General features: G+C 35.2%; 1 protein-coding gene across 1 annotated transcript in view; it reads left to right on the plus strand.

Annotated features, from left to right (window-relative positions):
- SOS1 (SOS Ras/Rac guanine nucleotide exchange factor 1) overlaps positions 1 to 26995 on the plus strand; it is a 142267-nt gene that overhangs the window by 99191 nt on the left and 16081 nt on the right. Inside the window, exons 8-16 of the mRNA XM_081797298.1 lie at positions 3053 to 3180; positions 3971 to 4626; positions 13726 to 13807; positions 14586 to 14708; positions 15009 to 15112; positions 16281 to 16503; positions 17519 to 17638; positions 22944 to 23106; positions 23611 to 23728. Coding sequence (XP_081653424.1) covers positions 3053 to 3180; positions 3971 to 4626; positions 13726 to 13807; positions 14586 to 14708; positions 15009 to 15112; positions 16281 to 16503; positions 17519 to 17638; positions 22944 to 23106; positions 23611 to 23728 — 1717 coding nt within the window. The remainder of the gene's footprint in view (positions 1 to 3052; positions 3181 to 3970; positions 4627 to 13725; positions 13808 to 14585; positions 14709 to 15008; positions 15113 to 16280; positions 16504 to 17518; positions 17639 to 22943; positions 23107 to 23610; positions 23729 to 26995) is intronic.

A 26995-nucleotide genomic window follows, 5' to 3' on the forward strand; every position in this document is an offset into this window, starting at 1 on the left:
TTTTTTTTTAAAGATTTTATTTATTTATTTGAGAGAGAGAATGAGAGAGAGAGAGAGCACATGAGATGGGGGAGGGTCAGAGGGAGAAGCAGACTCCCTGCCAAGCAGGGAGCCCGATGCGGGACTCGATCCCGGGACTCCAGGATCATGACCTGAGCCGAAGGCAGTCGCTTAACCAACTGAGCCACCCAGGCGCCCCGGTTTTGTGTTTTTTTAAACAAAAGGAAGCCATTCTATGTGAATCAGTTGAGCTCTTTGCCACTGCTTTGTTTCTGTAGCAAGAATAAGGCACCCCTTTGATGGTAGTTAGCTTCAGTTATTCTGTACCAATGCCCAGTTTAAATCAGCCATGTTAAGCAAAAATGCTTATAAGAAAGGTCATTTATTACATTGAAATTTATTTTAGATGTTTGAGTAATGCTATGAAGGTAAAAATTGCATTTAAAAATTACTTCATTAGTAAAGTCTTATGGGTTTGACATAGACTTTGGGTTTGTGGTTTTAAAATGTATTAACAATATTTTTGAGATATTGGTATATTCTGTATGTGAAATGCTATAGTTAAATAGTAGATAAATGACCCAGAAGCTTGAAACATTTTTAGAATAGAAAATCAAATGCATGTCTAAACGGATTTGTTACTTTCATGCTCTTTTTATGTGTGCTAAAACTGTGTTTTTGTATGACTTACGGTATGTTTGCCTGAATTAATAATATAAAAAATAAAAGGGTAGAATATGAGGGACCCAGTATTCTGCTACCTCTTTGTGCCAGCTCTTTAAGACTAAAAAATTACTTTCTATCCTATTGAGTCGAGTATTTGAGTGATTACATTCTGAAACAACTCAGTGCAATAGTTCTCTTTAGTGGTGCTTTTGTTACACCCCATACAACTTTGTCCTTTTTTTTTTTTTTTTTTAAGATTTTATTTATTTATTTGACAGAGAGACAGCAAGAGAAGGAACACAAGCAGGGGGAGTGAGAGAGGGAGAAGCAGGCTTCCCGCGGAGCAGGGAGCCCGATGCGGGGCTCCATCCCAGGACTCTGGGATCATGACCTGAGCCAAAGGCAGACGCTTAACGACTGAGCCACCCAGGCACCCCTAATTTTGCCCTTTCTTAATGAACATTGCTTTCAGTGTGAGATTGCTGCCTTGGAAGCCAAACTCAGTAAGGTTAATGGTAACATTTAGTCCCCCAAAATTCTGCCATGTGAGAGGTAGTTTTAGAGTGATAGGGATAGAGAGTATTTTGAGAGCATGCCCAAAGTCCAGCCTTCAGCCTACTAGTAATATCCATTAAGTAAAAACATAATAGCTTTCTTTTATGAACACTTGGCTCTTGACTTCCTTTAATCTAGCTGGCCATACTGAAGAGCAATACTATGAGTAAATGATATCTAAGTACTTTTTGATATATATAAAAGTTTTTTTATCCTTTGGGAAAAAAACATTTTTCCCCTTTTTTTTCTGGGGGATTATCATGAAACAACACAATTGAGACTAAAAAGTGCAGATTAAGTAAATTATTTTTATAAAATGGTTTAGGCTTTGAGTAAGAAATACGTTTACTTTTCACAAGTCATCAGTACGTGTATGTGTGTATAACTGATCTTTATCAATTGAAATGGAAAGGAATGTGTTGTTGATCTTTAAGGAGTATCTCTTAAGAACATAAAATCCTTAAAGTAATAATGAATAATTATGCTCATTGAAAAGTAAACCTTTACAAATTACTTTGAATATTTTATGGTTTTATTTCTCATGGCTTTTCCTTTATGACAGAGAGGAAGTGTTCTTAAATGTTGCATGAAAACTACTGATAAATGTTATTTCTTAACTCTTTCTCTTTGGCAGCCAGAAACAGGGTGAGAAGTTGACTGAATTCTTGTCATTTGTTATAACTCATACCTCAGTTAATTGCTTGCTTGAATTATAGCCACCTGTTGTATTGACAATTCGTAGTTATTGATGACTCAATCCTTATTAAGTACAGACTTTCTCTCTAGCATATATAGTATATTTGCCACTGACAGAAAATGTGCTTGAGTTTCGCTAATATGTACACTTCTAGTTTTACTCAAAATCTTGTCATGTGAATACTGACAAAGTTCATGATACTAATGTTAATTCTGTAGTAGAACTACGAAGAAAACAACTTAGACTTACACTGTATATCACCATTTACAAAGTACTTTGATTTTTAATAAGAACCCCATTCAGTAGGCAGGGCAGGCATTTTACAAGCCTCATTTGACAGTTGGGAAAAGTGAAACTCAGAAGTCAGATAATCTGCCCCATAGTCACACAGAAGTAGAAGCAAAATTTGGTCCTAGGTTTTGTGTCTTCAAGTTCCTCTCCACTATATTGCATCCTTCCCTGTGTATTTATCTTCCTAATCATCCTGTTCTTACAATGGTAATGTTGGAATCAGAAACCTAAGACCAAGTTCCATGCTTGAGAAAAAAATCTCATCTGTGTGCTTCCTGCTGTGCAAAATCCTCTGCTGGTTAAGAAGATAATTTATGGGCGCCTGGGTGGCTCAGTTGGTTAAGCGACTGCCTTCGGCTCAGGTCATGATCCTGGAGTCCCGGGATCGAGTCCCGCATCAGGCTCCCTGCTCAGCAGGGAGTCTGCTTCTCCCTCTGATCCTCCCCTCTCATGCTCTCTCTCTCTCTCTCATTCTCGCTCTCAAATAAATAAATAAAATCTTTAAAAAAAAAAAAAAAGATAATTTATGTCCCTCATTTCTTTTCAGTCATATGCATCTGAGAAACTGCACATTACTGCCTGTCACAAGGTGTGACATCTTTAACACTGCTTCTGCTCTTTTTTTTTTTAATGTGGAAAACTTGGTTGCATGTTGATACAGAAAGTAGTACATAAAGAAGAAAATGCTTTTTTAAAAGAATATATTTTATGACACTTCTAAAAATTTTATTGTGGCAGGAAGAGTTGAATCACTGTTATTTTCATTCTTGAATAAAATGAGCTGCTTATTCTTTTTGTCCAAAACTGTCCTGCGGGTTCAGCTTTGTCATTTTGACTTTGCAGCAGTTAGAAGAAAAGAGTGAAGATCAAGAAGACAAGGAATGTTTGAAACAAGCAATAACAGCTTTGCTTAATGTTCAGAGTGGTATGGAAAAAATATGTTCTAAAAGTCTTGCAAAACGAAGACTGAGGTGAATATTTTTACCTTTTTAATAATCCTCTCTTTCACCCTGAATATTCTGGTATAAATTCAGGGATCCCAGTTCCCTCCTCACGTAAACAATGAAGAAAATAGTTTTAGTGACAAGCTTGGTCTTTCAGAGGAAGTGACATCAAAGCCAAGAGAATTTGTTATTGTTTGAAAAACCTTTCATATTTGTGCATTTTCCTTGCATACTCCCAGACAAGACCTCCTGAGAGTCAACTGGTAAGCTAAAGGAGAGACAGAGAAAAATGTCTTGAGTAGATTTATGTCAACATCATCGTTCTGTCAAAGTAAAATTCGTAGTGTCCTTTTTTTTAGGGATTATGTAACTTGAGGTGTTAATTCAGATAACATCGCTTCCACTTTCTTAATTATAATATGTGCATGTTTGTTAGCTTTAGCTCTTGTCCACTTAAACATTTCTAAATAATTTTTTAAGTCTTTTAAATTATTTTTTCCCTATATTGGCTACTTTTTAATATTTGTCATTCTAAATATTTAGTAGCCAAGGTAGAAATAATCATTCCATAGCTAAATTTATAGAGTAGAATTTTGTCAATAGTCATTGTTCTTTTTAGAGCACTAAAAAAAGTCTCTACTATGTTGCTGTAGTTCCTAAAATGGTACAGTATTGTAACACTAATATATTTGGAGAATTAGTGAGAACCTTCTCAGTGCAACTTTTTAAAATGTACTTTTACATTGTCCTTTATTTACATGAATTCTAGATTGTCTGTCGGCTGTGCACTAATAATGTTTTTTTTACTTTATCCCAGTGAATCTGCATGTCGGTTTTATAGTCAGCAAATGAAGGGGAAACAACTAGCAATCAAGAAAATGAACGAGATTCAAAAGAATATTGATGGTTGGGAGGGAAAGGACATTGGACAGTGTTGCAATGAATTTATAATGGAAGGAACTCTTACACGTGTAGGAGCCAAACATGAGAGACACATATTTCTCTTTGATGGCTTAATGATTTGCTGTAAATCAAATCATGGGCAGCCAAGACTTCCTGGTGCTAGCAATGCAGAATATCGTCTTAAAGAAAAGTTTTTCATGCGAAAGGTACAAATTAATGACAAAGATGACACCAGTGAGTACAAGCATGCTTTTGAAATAATTTTAAAAGATGAAAACAGTGTTATATTTTCTGCCAAGTCAGCTGAAGAGAAAAACAATTGGATGGCAGCATTGATATCTTTACAATACCGGAGTACACTGGAAAGGATGCTTGATGTGACGATGCTGCAGGAAGAGAAGGAGGAGCAGATGAGGCTCCCTAGTGCTGATGTTTATAGATTTGCAGAGCCTGACTCTGAAGAGAATATAATATTTGAAGAAAACATGCAGCCCAAGGCTGGAATTCCAATTATCAAAGCGGGAACTGTTATTAAACTTATAGAGAGGCTCACGTACCATATGTACGCAGGTAAGAAATAAAAAGTTGCCTGTCACTTTTATTTTCCTGCTTCCAGCTGATTTTCTTTGCTGCACAGGTCATTGTGCCTAAAATAGAAAGCAAACTAACAACAAAAGATCCTCCGCATTATTCCGAGTTCATTTTCCTTTGCCTAAAAATACTGCCATTTATACTTTTTCTACCACATTTACATATTATTTTTAACTTTACAACCAGAATTACAAATGAGAAAATAAAATCACTTGGCTAAATTTACCCAATTAGTGGCAGAAACAAAACTAAAAGTAGTGGTAAATCATCATCATTAGGGTCTAACAACCTTTACCTCTTCTTCTTTTTTCTTTCTTCTCCTTCCATTACTGAGATTATAAAGTCAGTAAAAATTTTGGTATACGTTCATCACCAAAATTGTGCTGGTAGTACAAATATGCACAGTATTGTTTTTTCTTAATTTCTATTCCTAAAACTTAATTCAGTTTAGCAATCCTGAAAGTCATTAAAGTTTTCAGTATTTGTTTGCATTTTACAACCAATGTCATTTAAAAAAACAATTTTACCTTAGCAGGGCAGTTTTTAGAGACAAACGTGTCCAGACTACTTAGGAAGATCGGTAGAGGCCGAATCAAATGTAATGTTTGAGAGTTAAGGAACAAACATAATGATTCTTTTTTTAAAGTAATTTTATTTCTTCTAGTAAAGTAACCCATGATAATCCAATGTTCCTCAACCTTCAACTTCTCTACACAATAGAAAGCTTGGAAATTGGGCAATACTGTAGCGTATGGTATAGTGGAAAGAGCACCAAATCTGGATTTACACCCCACTCTATCACAGTTCCTTAAGGTCCCAGAATCTCAGTTTCCATCTCAAAAATCAACATCACAACAGCAACCTTAGAATGTTATTGGAAAGAATAGATGAACTACAACATGTGAAAACTCTTTGTAAATCTAAATGTAAACTTACTTTCAAAGAATTTTTATTACAAAGACATATAAACTCAAATGTAACTCTTATAACATAAATGCTGTTCTTAAGTAGTTGAACGTGAAAGTTAACCTCCATCCCAAACTTCTTGCTTAAATATATTCCTATTTCTAGACGTGTGTTTCTGAGGGAGGTCGATTTTTTTGTTTGTTTTGTTTTTTCATTTTTTTAAAGTCCTCTAAATAGGTTCTCAGTTCTCTCTGGAAGCTGTTCTGGCACCAGTTAAATTAAACTTTTAAAGATACCTGTTAACTAATCCACTGTAAGAAAGATGAATAGCATTTGATAATGTTGATCTGTTTGATTTGTTAAATGTCCAGTCAGAACTACTTAAATGGCCTGGAAACTATCAGGTCCTCTTTGCAAAAAAGTAAAATCAAGTTAGAATATTTTTATCAGTGATATCAAAGCACCTTTATGAATATAATGTTTCATTATCTCCACATGTCTCTGGAATAAATAAGCCAGGGTTTTGTTTTGTTTTTAATTTTTATTTGGCCTCTAACTGGTAGTTCTTTTGCTAGCCTTTTCCACAGTAAAATATTAGTGTTTTCTGTAGGCTATTAAAAGCAGTTTGGGTTCTCTAAAGAGATTCCATTTGGTAGTAGCAGGCAGTAGCTGAAACATGTTGAAGATAGTGTAAGAAGACTAGTCTGGGATTCCAATTTTACTATTGATTTTTCACCTAGAAACTTCTGCAGTCAGTGTATTCATTTTACTGACTCAAAAATGAAAAAACAAAGCACAGGAAAGTTAAATAAGCTGCCTAGGATTTTACATGAAAAAGAAATAGATTATTCTGGTATCTTTTTTATATATAAAACTTTTTGAGAGGTACAATTATCAGCAATTAATATGACCAACCTATTTTGTGATCTTCATCAACTTCTGTATACTCTTTAATATCTAGAATACAACTACAAAAATGTTCATTAAATTCCTCGAAATTTGTGGTTGCAAAATGCTTATTTCTTTGCTTTTTAAAGAATTTTTAAGGTATTTATACAAGCTCAGATTGCTCTTCTTGCCACATTATTCTGATTTTTAAGGGTCTTAGAAGATTCACTGATTTCTTTAGCATAAGCATTCTAAACCGTTCATCCTTTTAAATTAAATACCTTTGTTTTGAGTTCTTAGACTGTTTAGAGTAAAATTAATCCTTGGATTTTTATCTACATAAGACAAAAGTTTTACTGTTTTTTGGGGGTTTTTTTTCCTATAGAGCAGTGTAAGTGGAAAGTGCTGAAGAAGACTCACTAGTGTTTACTATCACACGTCAGTAGTATTGGACTTGGAAAGCATTTTCAGATTCCAAATTTTTTAATATAATTGTTTCTGTAAAACTTGATTGTTGATGATAAAGGTTTTTTTTTTAAACTGCTTGCTGCATTTCACAGAACTAACTTATTAATAAGCAGTTGCAGAACTACAATTAAATATTTTCTGGGAACTGTGCTTTTTATTTTTTCAATGAGGACACTTTAAAACAAAACTTGAACAAACATAGCTGAGGGTTTTTATGGAGTCTCTGGAGTTTTTCTCCTTAATGTACACGATGCTAGCCTAGTCTGTAGAATAGTACTTTTGCCATGATGTCTTATTACTTTTGATAGTTGCTCTTACTTATATAAACTTTTAGCTTTTGAATAGAATGGCATTTTAAATGGTTTTACTTCTAGTTAGTATAAAACACTGAAATTTCTAGATTTATAGGACTTTGCAAAGTTAAGTATATTCACATTTAAATTGACAAGATTGTTTTACTTTTTTAAAAAATAAAAGTTTTTCAAAAATTCCTTTCATTAATTTCTTGAGGAATAAAATGCCAGTTTTAGAAATGTGGCCAAGTTTTTTTTTTACATTTTTCTTTTCTATCTTCTTTTGAAGCTTAATTGAATATTTTAACATAGGTCATTAAGGTATATTACTGGTGTAACTGGAATACACAAGCAGCTGTCATGAGTTGTGGTTCACAATACCTACAAATTAGTATTAATTACTAGTTTATTTGGGCTCTTCTGTAAGGTCTGTCACTGAACGTGTTACTGGCAATATGGAATGTGTTTTTAATAGATCATCTATGAACTCGTAAAACATGAAAGCAATTATTTTTTAAGGTCTCTTCCAGCTCAAATGTACTTTGAGTCCTTACTACAATAATAACAGATCAAGTTGCCATTTATTTTTAGAATTATTGGTCTGCTCTTTTTGCGGTAGTGGGGGGAGCGGTTCAGTTGGTTGATAGATATTTTTATTGGAGAACATTCAGTGCAAAATGGGCTGAAATAAAGGCTAAAATATAACTTGCACATTTTTATTATGTTGTACAGAATTATAATAAAAGACATTGGCTGTAATATATGAGAAAATTTAATATCCACTAAGCACCACTTACATTTTTTTAGGTTATGGATTGTTCAGAAATTGTCATAAAAACAGAAGAAAAACTGGTTTAACCTTACTTAATTCAGACTTCACTGTGGCTTTAGCCAACTTGATCCCTCAGGTGTTTTTAACAATAATTTTGAAACAGCTATAGATTTGCAGTGTTAGACACAGGACCAATCCCTCAACTAATACACAAAAACCCAAGGCCCCTGAAAGTTATATGATTTTCCAGAAATCATACCAATTAATTGCAGAATGAGGACTAAAACTTAGGTTTCTTGATTCTTAATAGACTGTACTTTTCACCATGTTACAGTGACTCATGTAAGGCAAATTTTTTTAATTATTAAAATATATTTTTTATTATGTGTATCAAATAATAAAAATAAAGAGAATTTCCTGGTTGGTTTGAATTGCCAGTAATATAAATGGCTTGTTTCTTATTGGGCAAACACAGGTTTACTATGAAGATTTAAGCAGAGTAATTTTTTTCTCTTATTGAAATAGGTAATAATAGATAAACTTCCATTTTAATGCATAGATTTTAGTATACAGTTAGATATTGGGCATCATAATTTTAAGTTTTAACAAAACCCAGTCTACTGGTGGTATTTGTAAAGGAAAGCTTTCTGGGAGAAAAAGTTAAATTTAGGTAAATTAGAAAATAATTAACTGTCACTTAAAAAGAAAAAAAGATTGCAACAGGGTCTTATGTGGAATCTGATTTATAGCTTGTCTCTCAGATCCAGTATTTCTGGACATAGACTAATTTGCTAACTGCATCAGAACTTTGGCATCCATTTCAAATGCTGGAGAGGGGACAGTATCTAGTCAGGTCATTCTGAATCTGGCAAGAATATGAAGAGATTTTCCTTACCTACCACAGGACCACAAAGCAATATATGTAAAGAAGAAGAGATGAGAGTAGGAATTTTACTTCTGTTTCAGAGTTACAGGAAGGAAATAAAGTACAAATTAATTATTGAGACTTAAAACAACATGAGTAAAGAAATGTTTGGTAATGGTGTGTCTGGTTTGATAGTCTTATTTTAGAGAAATGAGGTGTCCTTGAGGCAGGGAAAATTCAGAACTGATATTATGCAAATACAAGCTTTTCATATTGAAGTGTGGGAAAAAGGTGTTTCCCATGTGTGGTGAACTCTTTTCTAGAAAATGGTATTGAAAAAAATGTTAGCTGGTTGATAGTTTTCTTTAAAGTATTTGTTGCTATTTTACGCCCTCAGAAAATCCTCAGAAACCTGCATTAGCTTTTTTTTGAGTCTGTGGCCTCTATAAATTCAGTTTGTGTGTCTTAACTTTAAAAAAAATCTTTTGAACAATTTTTGATCTATAGGGCAGTGCTGTTCTATTTTTAAACTCTCTGATAATTTTTTTAAGTGTTTGTGCGTCAGCATAGCGTCTGTTTCCTTTTTTAAGGAATTCAAGAGTGATTGTTTATAAATCCTTGTTGAGAAGCTTATTGTTTCTTGTGGCTTTTTAAATGGCTGTATTAAAGGGAGAATTATCACATGAACAGACATCCTGATTAACAGTGGTTCACTATGGGAGTGGGGGAGGGGCATTCTTGACATAAATAACTCCATGTAACAAATATTTCATGAATTTTCATTGACCTTGCCAAATAAAATGTCAAGTGTCAATCAAAATAGGTACCTAAGAAAAAAAGATTGAATTATCACCTCAAAGTTAGCATGCTGTCTTCTGAACATTAACCTAGGTATATTTTGAGTTCCTAAGATTTTGAAGAACTGTGCAGAGAAGTATTATCAAAGAACAGTTTTCAAGTGAAGGAGACAACGCAGCAGAAAAAAGTCACTGCAGCTCCTGTTCGAAATAACCTGGACCAGGGATTTGATGGGAGAGTTGGCAGCTGTTTGTATGGAGGGAAGGAAGCAGAGCAGCTACTAAGCTTGGTGGAAATCTTCGTGCAGGGATTTGAGAATCTGGTAGAAATAATAATGAAGAAAAACCACAGGGAAGCTTTTATCATTGCTCATACTGAAATTCCCGTGGGGTTATGTTCGAGAAAGAGGTTTGTGGAATTTACATCCACAAGCAAGTGATAAACAGAAAGAGAAAGAGACTCTCAAAATAGCCAATTTTTGTGTTTTCCACAAGTATTCATGCTTATGTTCTAAAACCAAAGCGACCTGGCTTTTGTATTTTTACGTGTTTGCCTTCCATCTGTCTCTGAAACATCATTTTATGATACAGGTAGATAACTGCTGCCCCACAACCAGCAGGGCCAGGGTAACACTCAGCCTTTACCATTGCCTGAGGGATGTAAGTAGCTAGTGCTTTGTTTTCTTACAAAATTAGGTAATCTGTGCTGATTGGTGAGTATTTTCAAAATACTGAATTATCTTAGTCCTTCACATCATCCATAAGATAAAGGTTTCCAGGGGTTAGTGTGACATAGTACATGTGAGAATCACTGAAGGGGGGAAATTAATAGAGATAAAAATAGCTTCTGGAATACGTACGCTTTTTTGTGTAAGATTTCAAATACAAATGTTATGGCCTCAAATGCAGATGTTATGTTTTCATTCATTAGCAGTTTTGCACCACTTGAGACTAAAAGTGGAGTCTAAATCAATACAAGCCTGGGAATATATGCAGCCTGTAAGATATTTTTTGAAGGTCCTTAAACTTTGGCCAAGTTTTCTTGGTTTATTTTTAGCTTCTGCTGGTTTTTTTCTTTTTGGCAAGACTGCTCTTATTTCTAATCAAGCTAAAAACAACTTAAACTTGAATCACGTTAGAATTTAGGACAACAGTGATGAGTGTGGGAGTGTTTATTACGCTGCCCGCTTCACTCACTCCTCTGCTGAATGCAGTGTGCAGGACGGTACAGCTGCTACTTCCTAAAATCTGGAAGAAGGCTTGACAGGAATTAAAGAATCACAGTTAGACGGCCGATTTTTCAATGACTTTCTAGTGCCGGTAACCGGATTAGCCGTTTGCAGCTACATTCGCAATTAATCATTTATTTCAGTTTCTGTAATGATTACATAACTCATGGAATTGTTCTTTGTATTTATATGTCACAGCTGTGGAAACCTGAAGGGATCCTTTAATCCAGAGAGGTTATGTGATACAGTAGAAAAAAGCATAAAACTAGGCATCGCACAATCTAGCTTCTGGTTCCATCTCTGCCACTCTACTGTGTGACCTTGGATAAGTCTTAGCTCCTCCTCTCATGTAGAAAGGAAAAACATCCTCAGCACCACCCCCTTCACAGCAGTCATGTGGAATCAATTATGTGAGTGCCCTTTGAGAACGCGACGTAACAGAGATCAGGAGTTGATAGGATCCCCGTGTGACTGATGTAGCACCGAGGCATATCATGACTTTCCCAGCATTGTCATCAGTTACTAAGGTACCGAAGTGACCAGACGTTTTGGTTGAAGATGAAAGGACCATTTTAAAGTAGTTTGCTTTTAAAAAAAAAGGCTGTTTTCTTAAAAAAAAAAAAACAAAAAACTTCACTTAGAACTTGCTTTTATTCTGTTTTTCAATTTAAAAGTACCTTTGATATCCCGTAACTTTTTAGCCTAACTTAGGTGGCATCTGAGGAGAAATGGATCTGAATATTGATTTTAGACTTCTAGATCGAAATAAACTTTTCCTTTAAAAAAAGGAGGGGCCAATCTAAATTTAGAATACGGCCCAGGGCTACTTGGAACCCTCTCTACTAAGGGTCTGGGCTCACTCTCCCTCAGTGACAGCTCAGCATCTCTACAGTGACCACTGCTTTTGCTTCCTAGACATATGATATTTTGAGTAGCCTCACCTTACAAATAGATTTGCAGAACAGGAAGTAGATTCTTGAAAGGGAGGATTGTGATGAAATCGATATAAATCTCTGTTTTAAAATCTTGTACAGCCTTCTGTTCTAAAATCTTTTCTTCTGGATGAGACATTAGTCTTTAACGTTTGAGGAACTCTGTAACTGAAGACAAACAATAAGATACCAACAGAGAGGAAATTACTAAAGGATTATATATATTTAAATTACTTTTATCAGTAACCCACTAGACTTGGAAAGTAAAGGAGAAGAGGGGCATTTAAAACCAGTATGTTGGGGCGCCTGGGTGGCTCAGTCATTAAGCATCTGCCTTCGGCTCAGGTCATGATCCCAGGGTTCTGGGATCGAGCCCTGCATCGGGCTCCCTGCTCAGCGGCAAGCCTGCTTCTCCCTCTCCCACTCCCCCTGCTTGTGTTCCCTCTCTCACTGTGTCTTTCTCTGTCAAATAAATAAATAAAATCTTTAAAAAATAAAAAAAAATAAAACCAGTATGTTTTTATTCTGTGAATTTTCTTTAACTTAAAACATTATAAATTCAAGGTTGTCTGATATTTAAATCAATTCATTATCTTGATGACCACATAAACCAATAGATAAGAAATAGATTTTTATGATAAATCCATGCATTTGCTTTGGGGGAGGTTGTTTAATATATTATCATTATTTTATGTTAAGGTTAAATTTAGCATCGTTCTTAATCAGACAGAATCAGCCTAAATAGAAATTTTCCAAACAAATTAACTGTGATTCTTGGTAAATCCTATGCTAATAAAAGACACTGTCCTCACAAAGGATCCACAGTGTGAAGCCTAACAAAAATAAAGGTACTTGCTACTGTCAACGAATTCATCATTAAATTAGAGCTTACCAGTCCATAATGTAAAATAGGAAAAGGATGCTCCCAATAAAAAAGTTAATGAATTCTCCCCTCCTTCTTTTTAATGACTTAGAACTAAATGTGGACCTTGGTGAAATTGGAGTCATAGAAGGGAGTGATTTTTTTTTCCCCCATTGTGGGAAGATGTCTCTCCCCCTGTTTATGCAGAAGATGACAGCCCCAGTCTCTTATTGCTGATGACAGCAGCCTTTCTCCACAGCTTGGGGGAAAAGTGTCAAGGAGAGACTGGAGTAGGCCAGGCCTGGGGAAGTGATCACACTCAGGCAGCCTCCTGGTCTACTTCAGGGAGCTGTGAATGAAAAGTAGGTCCTCTCATGGAGGGGGTTGGAGACTGAGCTCTTAGCGTGACTACTTGAAATAAAAGGAATTAAGTTGTGAATAGAACCAAATCCACATTCTCACACATTTAGCAGTTTTAATAACTTACAGGTATTTGTAAGCTTCTTTTAGCAGTTTTAAGACCTCTGGCGAATAAAATCATTGAGAAACTGTATTTAACTTAATCTACAGCGTTATAAGATCCAATTTCTAGTTGTATGCTCTCTTAACGTGATTTAAAGGAATCTAGATAACATCCTAGATAAACTAGTCTGGATGTCAGAAAAAGTAATGGGTTATTGCTGTGGCCTTTTTCTTCATGAGGGAGATAGAAACCAACTGGAGATGTTCTGAGATCCAGGTAGCAGGTGGGAGCTTGTTTCCAGGCTCTTTGCCTTTCTTCCCTTTGCATTCCTGTGGCCAATGAGGACTTTAGTAAGTTCAGCTAGTCAGAGTGCACAGAGGTCAAGAAATAAGTTGATACAGAATCTTAGTAACAATGGTTTTGCCACTAATTTAGGAAGCACTCAAGCTAGCAGTTTGTTATAAAGTCCAAAGCATTCTATGTGGTCAATACATTTTGGGAATTTTAAAATTGACTGTTTCATCCCTTTTGAAAATGTTAATAATAGCTTTAATCATGCTGAATCAAAGATTTTAATAAGATAATTTTCCTTTTTCTTCTTAGATCCCAATTTTGTTCGGACATTTCTTACAACATACAGATCCTTTTGTAAACCTCAAGAACTACTGAGTCTTATAATAGAAAGGTCTGTTAATGTAAAATGTTTAAATTTCCTTTTTTTTTTAAAGAGAATGAGCCAAGATCCTGTATGTTTCTCAGAAATAAATTGTATGAGCTTTAAATTGTAGTTCATGAGTACTTTTTAAAGAAATAACATCTTTATAATAATCTTTTAGTTTTGATTATTGAAGTACAAAAATAAGCATTCTTTTTTACATGGAAACCCAGTACTTGAAATTTCAAATTTATGGAATTAGTCAAGTTAAAGAACTATATAAAAATGTATAATTTAAGTTCTGAAAATTTAAATTTTGATGATTTAGGTGTTCTAAGAAACAGAACTTTTCAAATATATCACATGTTGAAGAAAATGGAGCTTATCAGTGAACAAATACCATAATCAAGAAAAGTGTTTCAGCCACCCAAGGAACAGTCAACTCTTTAAGGATTATCCTAAAAACTGTTATGTTAGCTGATTCAGAGTGATTACACAAGCCAAAAATGAACAGCAGTCCCATAACTTTATAATCACATTTATTTTTAGACTTTGCATGTATTTTTAATCCTTTATTATGTTTCTTGTCTTTTTATATTGGCAAGCATTAATTTCTTTTTTAAAAATTAAAATAAGATCATTAACCTTTATATTATAGAAGCCTTGTTTTCACTGATGCACATGTGTATCTGTAGTAATCTTCACAGTGCTCTCTGGATTGTGCTGACTAGTGAAAAGGGGTGTAGTTTTCTGTTTGTTTAATTTGATGTTATTAGTATTTTCATTAGTTTGTTCTGTTTTATGTTAGGTTTGAAATTCCAGAGCCTGAGCCAACAGAAGCTGATCGCATAGCTATAGAGAATGGAGATCAGCCCTTGAGTGCAGAACTAAAAAGGTTTAGAAAAGAATACATACAGCCTGTACAGCTGCGGTAAGAGTAACAAAATAACTGAAGTGATGAAGTCTGTATTGAACTTTTGTTTCAGAGTTGAAGTAAATAAGGATCTTTCCCAAGCAAGCAGGAGGTAGCAAGTAAAATGAGTGAAATAAAGAGCAATTATCAGAAATTATTGTATAAGTCTTAATTAACATAGGATTTTGAAAGTGGTAAGCCACTTATAAAATTATTTAATTTTTATTTTTTATGTTTTAATTTATACAATTCATCACGGTAAACGCCTATGTGTGAGTTCCCATGTAATTCAGTCATTCTTCTGTGTTAATGCCATAGAGTATTAAATGTATGTCGGCATTGGGTAGAGCACCACTTCTATGATTTTGAAAGGGATGCAGATCTTTTGCAGCGAATGGAAGAATTTATTGGAACAGTGAGAGGTATGGTTTTTTTAAGTGCTCAGTTTTATATGTAATAAAAGTACCAATATGGTGACTGTCAACTGATGTCATTATTGTTCAGTGTTGTTAAGGGTTGTTTATAACAGTGGCAGCACAACCATTTGAAAAAGCTGAAAATTTTCATCAAACAACATTTTGACCTACAAATTGCTCAATAATCACCCTGTTGACCCAAACGTATTTTCATTTAGTAAATCAGTGTAGTGATTATTTTGGAATTGGACAGAAAAAGTCTCGGTTTATGCTGTTTTTCCACTTATCTGAAGGTATATGTATCAGAGGACAGTTAGCAACTGCTGTACCATCAGAACAACACTGCTGGAGACGGACTGGGCCCCAGTGAGGGGAATAGAGCATGTATCAGAGAAGCCGCAGAGCAGATTGGATTGAAAGCCAAGAAACAAGAGTTCTGTTCTGAACACTGCCACTCACCAGATACATGACTTTGGGCAAAACCACTTTGATTCTGTAGACTCCTATTTCCTCATCAGTAACATAAGAAGCAAGACTCAATGATGCCAACGTTTCCCCTCGAGTTTTAAAGATTCTATGATCATATCGGTCTAAGAATGTCCTAGACAAACTTGTTTCTAATGTCCAAAGTGTACTCTAAATGAGAATCAGAAAATAAAGGGTTAAATAAGAGTACTTTCATGCATAGTACAAAACAGAGCCACATCAGAAACGCACACTAACATGAAGGAATCGACCCTCTGGTACTGTTTGGTTTGTAAGATGCAATGTTAATTAGATTAACAGTGAATGTGTATAGTCCAACCTTATAAATCCCATGTGTGCCAGATATGTCTTTTTTATGGAGGATTATAAAATAATATTTTGAACTGAAGTTAGGAATGATAGAGGTGAAAAATCTATGAATAAATTACTTTCTAATTTTATTTTGAAAGGATGTAGAAGAATATGTACCAGACTATTAACAGTAGTTACCCATGTGAAGAAGAATGAGATTGGGATAGGGAACAGGGACGTGGTAAAGGGGAACTTACATTTTTTTATTTTTATCATTTGAACTTTGTAATAGCAAAGATATATTTAAGTATCACTTGTCTGATTTTAAAATATTTTAAAAGGATAAAATATCGAGTGAAAAGTTTTTAAATGTTATTTAAAATGTAATGTATTTCAGGTAAAGCAATGAAAAAATGGGTTGAATCCATCACTAAAATAATCCAAAGGAAAAAAATTGCAAGAGACAATGGACCAGGTCATAATATTACATTTCAGAGTTCACCTCCCACAGTTGAGTGGCATATAAGCAGGCCTGGGCACATAGAGACTTTTGACCTGCTCACCTTACACCCAATAGAAATTGCTCGACAACTCACTTTACTTGAATCAGATCTATATCGGTATGTAATTTGACATTCAAGCTGAAAAATCATTTCTAAGGAGTTAATTTTTTAAATGAAATACTGGTTTCTGCCTTATAGGAATGTTATAAGACCTAAATGAGCTAGTACATGAAGTGTGTAGTAATAAAGCCTTTTATTACAGAAGGCCTCCCCTTCTTTCACTCCCTGATCCCCCTGCCCTGCCTGGATTTAGAGCTTCTCTCTGTCTGTAGTCACTCCTAGCTGGTAAAGCTAAGTGCAGATCCTGGCTTTACCAATTGCTGGCTTGCTATCCTTGGGCAACTTTAGCCTTCTTGTTTAACTTTTACTACTCTGTCCCTTAGCTTCCTCAGGATTAAAATGGGGCTAATAATAGTACCTATTCCTGAGGCTGTTGTGAGTCACAGCCTTTTTGAGTTTTTCTACATTGACATAACTACTGTCTCAGAAAGTCCATTTCTCATTTTAAATGGGGACTGTTTAGAAGTTAGAATTGCAAACTATTTTTTAATAACTAATGAAAAAAAAAAATCTATAGATCTCCGTCCACTCCAAAGATCCTCACTATTCCCAAAAACTAATGTTAGAATCGATTTTATTTATTTCCCAAGATCTTTCCTTTAGAGGGGGAAAAAAAAAGATTTATGAACTGCAGTGATTACTATATCCTCGATGAACTGATCATTATAACAGATATCATTATTTAAAAGAACTATCCCGAATTAAATGCCACCCTAATTCATTAGATAATATTCATAAGTGCTGGGAAAGATATTATGAGAAAATCCCAATGTTGCCAAAAGCAAAATACTATTATAAAGTGATAAGTACACAGGTACATGCATAAAAATATTGTTTTGATCTATAGAAAAATACCCATAATTGTAAAATTTTGTTATACCTTGTTTTCATAAACCTTTCTGTTGGTGTAAAAAGAAGGCTTAGATGGGAGGTTAGTTTTATTTACCTCATTTACTTAAGAAAACAGCATGCTAGAGGGAAAGTATCATGTAGAATTATGTCTTGATTTTAGAGCTGTACAGCCATCAGAATTAGTTGGAAGTGTGTGGACAAAAGAAGACAAAGAAATTAATTCTCCTAATCTTCTAAAAATGATCCGGCATACCACTAATCTCACTCTGTGGTTTGAGAAGTAAGTATTACTGACATTCTTAGATTTCATAGCAGTCAGCTATTACGATTTTAAATGCAGTTCTGTTTTTATGTCTCATGTTCTTTTTTGTTCCTCTGTTCCTCCTTTCTTTTGCACTGAGTGAATAGTTTTCTAATGTAACATTTTTATCTCATTAATGATTTTTTGAGGGTTTGTTTAGTGAAAGCTTTAAAGCTTACCATCTACATCGGAATCCGCTTCAGATTTATACTAGTTTAATTCAAGGAATAGATATAAATGTTCCTCCTATAGAGCTCTATTCCCTGTCTCCCTTTTTTGTGGTATTATTATAATATGTATTACGTATAATAATGATGCAAATCTAATAATACATTGTAACAGTTGTTGCTTTACCATTTGTTATTATTTCCTTAGCCCATTACAGCTTTGCTCTCACCCACCTCCTCTGTGTAGTTATTGGCAATATATTACATATAGGTCCAATATATTACTTATAGGTCCAACATTACATTACATCACATCCACATTATTTTATACAGTTGCCTTTTAAATCAGTTAAGAGAAGCAGTGAGAACAAAATATGCACTTACAGCGTCTTCTATAATCACAGATTTACTGTTAGCAGTGCTCTATGTTTTTGTGGATTTGTGTTACCATCTGGGGTTCCTCGCTGTCAGCCTGAAGAACCTCCTTTAGTATTTCTTGTATGGTGGGTTTGCTAGCAACAGATTCTGTGTTTTTGTTTATCTGGGGAAGTCTTTATTTTGCCTTCATCTTTGAACAATAGCTCTACCTTCAAGTTAACTAATTATTCCGCCAATTCAAATGTACTATTAAGCCCCTTTAGTAAATTTTTATTTTAACTGTTGTATTTTTTAATTTCAGAGTTTCCATTTGGTTCCTTTTATCATTGCTGTGTCTTTTATGTCATCGTCGTCCTATCTTCCTGTACTTTCTAAATCACACTTTCTCTCCTTTAGTTCTGTGAACATATTCAATAATGGCTACTTTGAAATCTTTTTCTGTTAAATCTGTGTCCTCCTCACAGGCAGTTACTGTTCCCTGCTTTTTTTTCCATGAATGGGTCATATAGTAGCTCCCCCTTATCTGCGGAGGATGTGTCCCAAGGCCCCCAGTGGAAGCCTGAAACCACGAAAGAGTACCGAACCCTATATACACTATGTCTGTTGCCTATACATAACGTACCTCTGATAAAATTTAATTTACAAATCAGGCACAGTAAGAGATTAACAACAATAACGAATAACACAGAACAGTTACAACAATATAATAAAAGTATGTGAATGTGGTCTCTCTCTCAAAATATCTTCCTGAACTGTACTCACCCTTCTTGTGATGATGTGGGATGATAAAATGCCTACACAATGACATGAAGTGCCCAGGCAAAGTGATGCAGCCTTAGGCTACTAATGACCTTCTTACGGTACCTCAAAAGGACGATCATCTGCGGGATGTGGTTGCCTGCGGGTAACTGAAACTGGGGAAAATAAAACCGCAGATGAGGGGGGACTACTGTACTTGTTTCTTTGCATGCCTCCTAATTCTTTGTTGGAAACGTGACATTTTAGATAATACACTGTAGCAACTTGTGGGTAGTCCCCCCCCCTCCGCCCCTGCCGCCAGAGTTATTGCTTGTTTATTTAGTGACTAGCTGGATTATTTTAGTGAGGCCTATCCCCCCCAACTCCCTCCACACTGAGACGTTAAGCGGAGAAGTCCCTCTTCTGAGAGGTACAGATTTGGGTATGTCCACAGTCACCCCAAGAAGGCAGCAGTAGAGGTAGGGATTTCTTCAGCTCCTTTCCTGACCACACCCAGCTGTTCACATCCACTAACTGCCAGCTGACTGACGGCTCTCCTGTTTTCAACAATTTCCCCAGTGGTATAAATTGCTCTGCAAACAAATCCAATCAAATTATGACTCCTTTTTAAGGAGTGGTTTCTTAGGTCCCCGATATTTGTTCTGACCCCAGGAAGACTCCTTCCAGCTCTTTTTCCCTGGTTCTCTCCTGCAAACTAGTCCATGGGCAGTCTAGGCAGTTAGATCCATGAATCTCCCTATCGCCTTCACCACAACTTTCCCTCATTGTTCTCGAGAGCAAGTGACGAGAGAGTAGAAGTTGTTTGAGCCTGTCCTCTTGAGCTCAGGATGATGGCAAGCTTCTCTGAAACATTCCTGCTCTAGGAGCTGAATGCAGGGTTGGGGGTGGGGTGTGAGGTCCTCTTTGCTCACCTCTCCTGGCGTGGGACCACTGCCTCAGGAGCCAGGGAAAGACTGTCTTCCCAGCATTCTCAGTATGCCACGTTCAAGTGAGAGCCCAGGCTCCACGTCGGAGCCAAGAAGGGAGTCCCCACTCCTCAGCTGCACTCCGCAGGGAGTTAGCCTCAGCCACCATACAGCTGGGGACTGGATGAGGAATGCTGATGTCCTGTTCCTCCAGAGAAGAAACCCCTCCAGCTGGGAGCTAGGTGGAGAGGGAGACCTAAGTTCTTGGCTGCAGCTGTCTGGAGTAGACTCTTCCCCTCCACCGCCAGAGGTTCTCTGGGAGAAGGAGGGAGCAGGCTCGGTTCAAATGCCATAAACTCTTGCCTCTTTTACTGAATTTTTGTAGATTTTCCTAAATAGATGTTTCTTCATTTGCCATTTGCTCTTAGGACCATTTCCAGAGACTTTAAATGGGGGGGGGGGTATATTTATATTAGGTTTATATTTTTTATATATGTATAATTTTCACCAGTTTCACTGAGGAGTGGGTAAGCAGAGCTGCTTACACTGTGGTATCAGCATGCAGAATCTCAATGCAATTTTATAGTTGGGGCCACAGAGTGGCATTTTATACACTGGCCATATTTTTTTCTGAGTAAATACAATGTGATTAGTTGACTAATATTTTATAAGGGTGATGTGAGGTTTCCACAGATCATACTGGAATTATCAGAACAAGAGGCCAGTGACATAGGGAATGACTAGAACCTAAGCTAGAATGTGGATAAAGACTTGAAAGCAATTCCTGAAGAGAAATAAGCATTCCAAGTCACTTATATTATTTTATGTTATTATCTCTTAGCCTCTAAAAAGTAAAACTTTAGGGGCACCTGGGTGCATCCGATTCTTGATTTCAGCTCAGGTCATGATCTCAGGGTTGTGAGATCGAGCCCCACGTCAGGCTCCACACTCAGCAGGGAGTCTACTTGAGATTCTCTCTCTCACTCTCCCGCCCCCCCCACTCTCTTGTTCTAAAATAAAATAAATCTTTTTTTAAAAAAAGTGAAACTTTAGAATTTGCCCTCTAAATGTTGCTTCCTGATTTCTTCATTATCAAATTAAATAACTATACTTAAGTATGCAGAAGACCTTTTCTATCATAAATAATTAAAATTTATGCCTGTAAAGAGGAAACAACTGATAAGACAGACTATTTTCATTTCTTTCTTATTTTTTTAAATTGTTGTAAGAGCACTTAACATGAGAGATACCCTCTTAACAGATTTTTTTCAATGTGTAATACAGTATTGTTAATTTATAGGCATAATGTACAATGGATCTCTAGAATTTATTCATCTTGCATAACTGAAATTTTATACATGCTAGTTGGCAACTCCCTATTTTCCCCATCCCATAGCTCCTGGCAATCACCATCCTACGCTTCTGTAATTTTGACTATTTTAGATACCTCATATGTGTAGAATCATGCAGTGTTCATCTTTCTGTGACTGGCTTATTCCACTTAGAATAACATCTTCAGTGTTCATCAATGTGGTCACATATTGCGGGATTTTCTTCTTTTTTAAGGCTGAGTAATATTCTATCATGTGTATATACCACATTTTCTTTATCCATTCATCCATAGATGGGCGTTTGAATTGTTTCCACATCATGCCTATCATGAACTAACGCTGCAACGAACATGGAGTGCTAATATCTCTTTGAGACCCTGACTTCAATACTTTCAAATAAATAACCAAAAGTGGAATTGGTGGATTGATCATATAATAGCTCTATTTTTAATTTTTGAGGAACCTCCATACTGTTTTCCATAGTAGCTGCACCTGTTTGCATTCCCCCCACCAACAGTATACAAGGGTTCCAATGTTGGCCTTTTCAATGTGAGAGGTTCTTGGTTGGCTACCGTGGTTCTTAGCCATGGATGTACATTAGAATTGGAGTCACGTATAGATAAATCACTCCAGACTTACCTGGTTTTTACAAAAACTCCACAGGTGATCTCAGTCTGTATACCTAGGTAATATCAACTGGAATAGTTAAATAAAAGATGTAAATATATTATACTTGTACCTTTTTAAATGTCCAGCTAACTAGTTAGCCAGTGTATGACATATTTGTAGAGATATAGCTGTTTTAAACATGTAAACATGTTATGTTTAATTTGATAGCAAGGCAAATTTATTTTGATAGTTTTACAATAGTTCTTCTCTTGGTGGCAGGTTACCTTCATTGGAGAATAATGTAATGTAATTTTCACCTTTACATTTCAAAAAATGTTTAATACTGATTTATATTTATTGTTCCATTTATGTATTTCTAGTTTTTTTTTTTAGATTATAAGTTGTTTACATTATTAAAAACCAAGCTTAAAATGCCTTTTTTCTTTCCTGGTGATTAGTAAATTTAAAAATTCTCTCAAGCATTAGTAAATGCTCACTGAGGAATTTTCTCTTTTTGAGCACAGTATGCTTCCTTTTAGCTATGTACTGGAATTTACGTACCTTCCAAGGATTCTTGGTATTTAAATGTAAAATGTTTTTGCCTTTTCCTTTTTCCTTAGTAATTTAAAAAATTTTATTCTTAATTATGGTAAAATACTTTAATTGACTTTTTAACATTTCAGTGCTTTTCTAAAGAGCTGCTCCTAGAAATGCAACTAATTGTTTCTGTATATCAAAGAAAGAAACATTAATCACTAAAATCTTGCAATTAGAGGAACAGGAGGCACAGAATTCTTGAGTTCCAGAATAAATTCCCCTAGAACACACCCACATCCCAGAGACCAAGCATACATTCAACAAGATGTTAGGCTCATCAGTTAATTCTAATAGAGTAGGAAAATGATTGACTGTTTTGCTGTGTCAGTGTGAAAAACAGTGAAGAGCAGCATGCCCGACTGAAGGCACTGCCTTATCCAGTCTCCTGCTATACCCTTCCGTCTGAATATATGTTCTCTATACTTCCTCTATAACCATTCCCCCGCCACTCTACATTGTTTTATTTACTAAATTCCTTAAATCATTTCTTTGTTGGGAAAACTACAAATTTAATTCATTTTTTGTCTTTGATTCCCAGATGTATTGTAGAAACTGAAAACTTAGAAGAAAGAGTAGCTGTGGTGAGTCGAATAATTGAGATTCTACAAGTCTTTCAAGAGCTGAACAACTTCAATGGTGTCCTTGAGGTTGTCAGTGCTATGAACTCCTCACCTGTTTACAGACTAGACCACACATTTGAGGTAGGTTTGTGTAGGTGTTTTTTAAATGAAGAATCAGGATTTTAATAATCGTGGTCTTTAATGTTTAAGTGCCTTATCTGTCTTTTCAGTAACAGTTTAAAAGATGGAATTGTCTAAATTTTGTATTGAATTGGTTGCACTTTATAAATTAGGCATTCTCGTTAAAATGCATTCACAGGTCCTAGGCTAGGTTAGAAGATGAAAAACCTTTCAGCACTTTATTTGTATGGAATATACAATTAAATGCTCTCATAATTGTGTAAGGAATTGCAAGATATTAAACTGATAAGAACAGATTTCTCTCTCACACACACACATACACACACACACCCTAAGTTTGTTCTAGGATCAATGAAGACAGTGTCTTTGAAACAGTTATTATCATTTCTTAGAATCAAACTGATACTGTTGTGTTTGGGCTACTCTAAGCCTGGCATTTTGGGGCAAAACCTGTGATTCCTTTTGTAAACTTATGCTTCCTAAATATTATTTTTTTTATTATAGCAAATACCAAGTCGCCAAAAGAAAATTTTAGAAGAAGCTCATGAATTAAGTGAAGATCACTATAAGAAATATTTGGCAAAACTCAGGTCTATTAATCCACCATGTGTGCCTTTCTTTGGTGAGCATTTCTTGAATTTTTATTGTGTTTCTGGATAAAACAAGACACTTACTTCTTTAAATGACTGAATATACATATATGGAATATACCAGCAGAAAATACTTATTTAGTAAATAATTAGCACCTGAATCACTATAGAATTTTACTCTATTAGGACATTTGAAGATCGTGCCCAAAATGTAAATTCCATTTTTTTATTTCCATCTTGGGCAGCCATTTGATATCATATAAAGCTGATTTGTACTTTTATATTCATAGAAATCTTTTTTGTTGAATTTTAATAGACCAAACACTCTACAGAAGAGGTATGGCCATACTCGTTTATATTTATAATCCTCTTACTTGTAAACAGTTTCACATAGCTAAAAGTCATCTTTGAGCCCACATCTTCTGCACACCAAAACTTTACCCTTTTTTCTTGTTCTTCTACACCAGAGGAAGGAAGTACCCTTTCCTTCGTTTTAAGACTTTTGCCTTTTGTCTGTATTTGAGAATATTTTTTTTTTTGAGCTAGATAACCAATCTAGCTAGATACTATATATCTAGCTGGGAATTTCTCAAGCTAGATATTTTACTAATCTGGCTTTTTATTTTTATTCTTTGATATACAGTATTTTAAAATTCTATAATCTGTCCATCTTTACCATTATGATTTTTATTGTTTCTAACCTTAGAAAATTCTTCCAGTCTAGTAATTTAATATTGCAGTCATATTTTCTTCTAGCTTATGATGTGACCTTTAAAATTATATTTAACTCTTTAATCAAAGTCTCTTTTAGATATATGAAATCTTCAAATTTATTTCTCCACCTAATTGTTTATTTGTTGACCCAGGTTTATTGAGTAATTTTCTTTATCCCATTTATATATGGTACCTCTTTCTTTAATAAATAGTGTTTCCCATTAACTTCCTATACAAGTGCCCCAGTTTTTAATGATTGGCACTTTATAATCTGTGATTCTCAACAAGGAGCAATTTTTGCCCCCCAGGGAACATTTAGCAATGTCTGGAGACATTTTTTGTTGTTCTAATTGGGAGGTGCTAGAGGCTTCTAGTGGATAGAAGGCAGGATCCTACAACGCACAGGACAGCCCCTGACAACAAAGAATTATCCAGTCCAAAAGGTCAGTAATGCCCAAGGCTAAGAAACCTGCTTTGTAGTGTTTTCATATATGACAAAGTTGGTTCTTCACTGCCACTTCAGTATTTTCTTTGCCAGTTTTGTCTCTGAACTTTATAATGGGGGAGGGTGATAATTCCCCAAAATACAGTTGGAACAGTCTATCAATTAATTTGGAAAGAACATATATGATACTTAACTTTTTCCTGGGTACTTTTGGTTGTGAATGGTATTCATTTTTTAATAATCAATTACCCTTAATTCTAGGAATTTTTAATTTCCTTGGCTTTTCTAAATATTTAATCATGTCTCTTCCTTTGGTCTTATTTCTGTGTTAGGCTTTATAGCATTAGTCAGACCTTCCCAAACAAAGATTAAACAATAGTGATGAAAATAAGTAGCTCTGTTTTAATTTCAGTTTCAGTGGGAATAGGTATAATTCTATTTGCTTGATTAGATGCTTTTTATTATGTTAAAGTTTCTTTTCATAGTTATCTTCTGTGTTTTTGTTAGCAAATACATTTATTTTTAATAGTTCACCACCTCTTAGTGGGGGAAAAATAATTTTTCTTGCTTAGCAAATTAAAATTATAGGTTTACTAATGCTGAACTTTCCTATTTACTAATATTAAACCTTATTTATTCATAGTAGATTGATCTTTTAAGTGTACAAATGAATTCTATTCATTATCATTTTTATTAGGATTTTTATATCCATCTACATAAACGAGATTGGTCTGTGATTTTTCTTTGTGCTCTATTTATCAGCTTTTGTTGTCGTAGTTACATTTACTTCATAACATGAGTTCAGTAGCTTTCCATCTTACTCTATTCTGGAATATCATGAAATGATCTAGCCTTTAAACTTTGAAGTAGGCCAACAGAAAAACCATCTGTGCCTGGAATCTTTTGTAGGATATAATTCTTTAGTAACATTTTAATTTCTTCCTTAATTTTTTTCTATTTCCATTTCCTGCTACACACTTGTCTCATTTCATTATTTTAAAAATACTAGTAGTCAGTTGTATCTACAAAAACATTTTTTAAATTGTTCCATTTGCAATGTATCTTTCCCATTTCTTTTTTATTAAGATTTTATTTATTTGCAAGAGAGAGAATGAGAGACAGGGAGCATGAGAGGGAGGAGGGTCAGAGGGAGAAGCAGACTCCCCGCTGAGCAGGGAGCCCGACGCGGGACTCGATCCCAGGACTCCAGGATCATGACCTGAGCCGAAGGCAGTCGCCCAACCAACTGAGCCACCCAGGCGCCTTATCTTTCCCATTTCTATTTTTACTTGTTTTACTTTGCTTTCTACTTCAAAAAGATAAAATCTTAAATGTAATTACTCTCTTCTTTTGTTTTCTATATCATGTATTACTTTTTATCATTATTAATTTATTTTTTTCCTGAGAACTTTTTGCCCCCCTACCTACATTCTTGGTAAAATTATTGAGTTTATTTATTTTCTCTTTCTGGTAAAACTTTTTTTTTTTTTTTTAAGTTATAGAAGTACAGATTCAGGGCACCTGGGTGGCTCAGTCAGTTAAGCATCTGCCTTGGGCTCAGGTTATGATCCCAGGGTCCTGGGATCGAGCCCCATGTTGGGCTCCCTGCTCACTGGGGAACCTGCTTCTCCCTCTGCCCTGCCCCCGACCCAGTGCATGCTCGCTCTCTCCCTCTCTCTCTCTCTAAATAAATCAATAAAATCTTTAAAAAAAAAAAAAAAGTACAGATTCAGTCATATTTAATTTTTAAAATGGAATGTATCTTACATAAGATCTTGTAAGTTAGAAATGTTACACCTGTCTGGGCAGTACAGAAGACGCACAGACCTTCCGCAGTTCATAGAGGAAAGAGTGTAAAGATAATTTTGATAAGGAGTTAACGAACAATTTAAAAATAGTTTACAAAAAGAGGATCAAGAAGCAGATGCATTAAAGTCGATGTATTTGAAGTGTGGTGACTATGGTGCGAGTTCATACAAGGGAGCCTTGAAAGGACCTGGGTAGGCCTGATACTCATTTCATTCAATCTGTCAAATATTTCTTGAGTACCTGTGAAATATCAGGGACTATGTCAGGTGCTTAGAAAAAGTGAAAAATACATAGTCCCTCCATGTGCTCACTGAGCTCGTGGTCACACTAC

This window comes from Leptonychotes weddellii, chromosome 10 (assembly GCF_054177405.1).
Source record: "Leptonychotes weddellii isolate Sample4059 chromosome 10, ASM5417740v2, whole genome shotgun sequence".
In the NCBI taxonomy this organism is placed as follows: domain Eukaryota; kingdom Metazoa; phylum Chordata; class Mammalia; order Carnivora; family Phocidae; genus Leptonychotes; species Leptonychotes weddellii.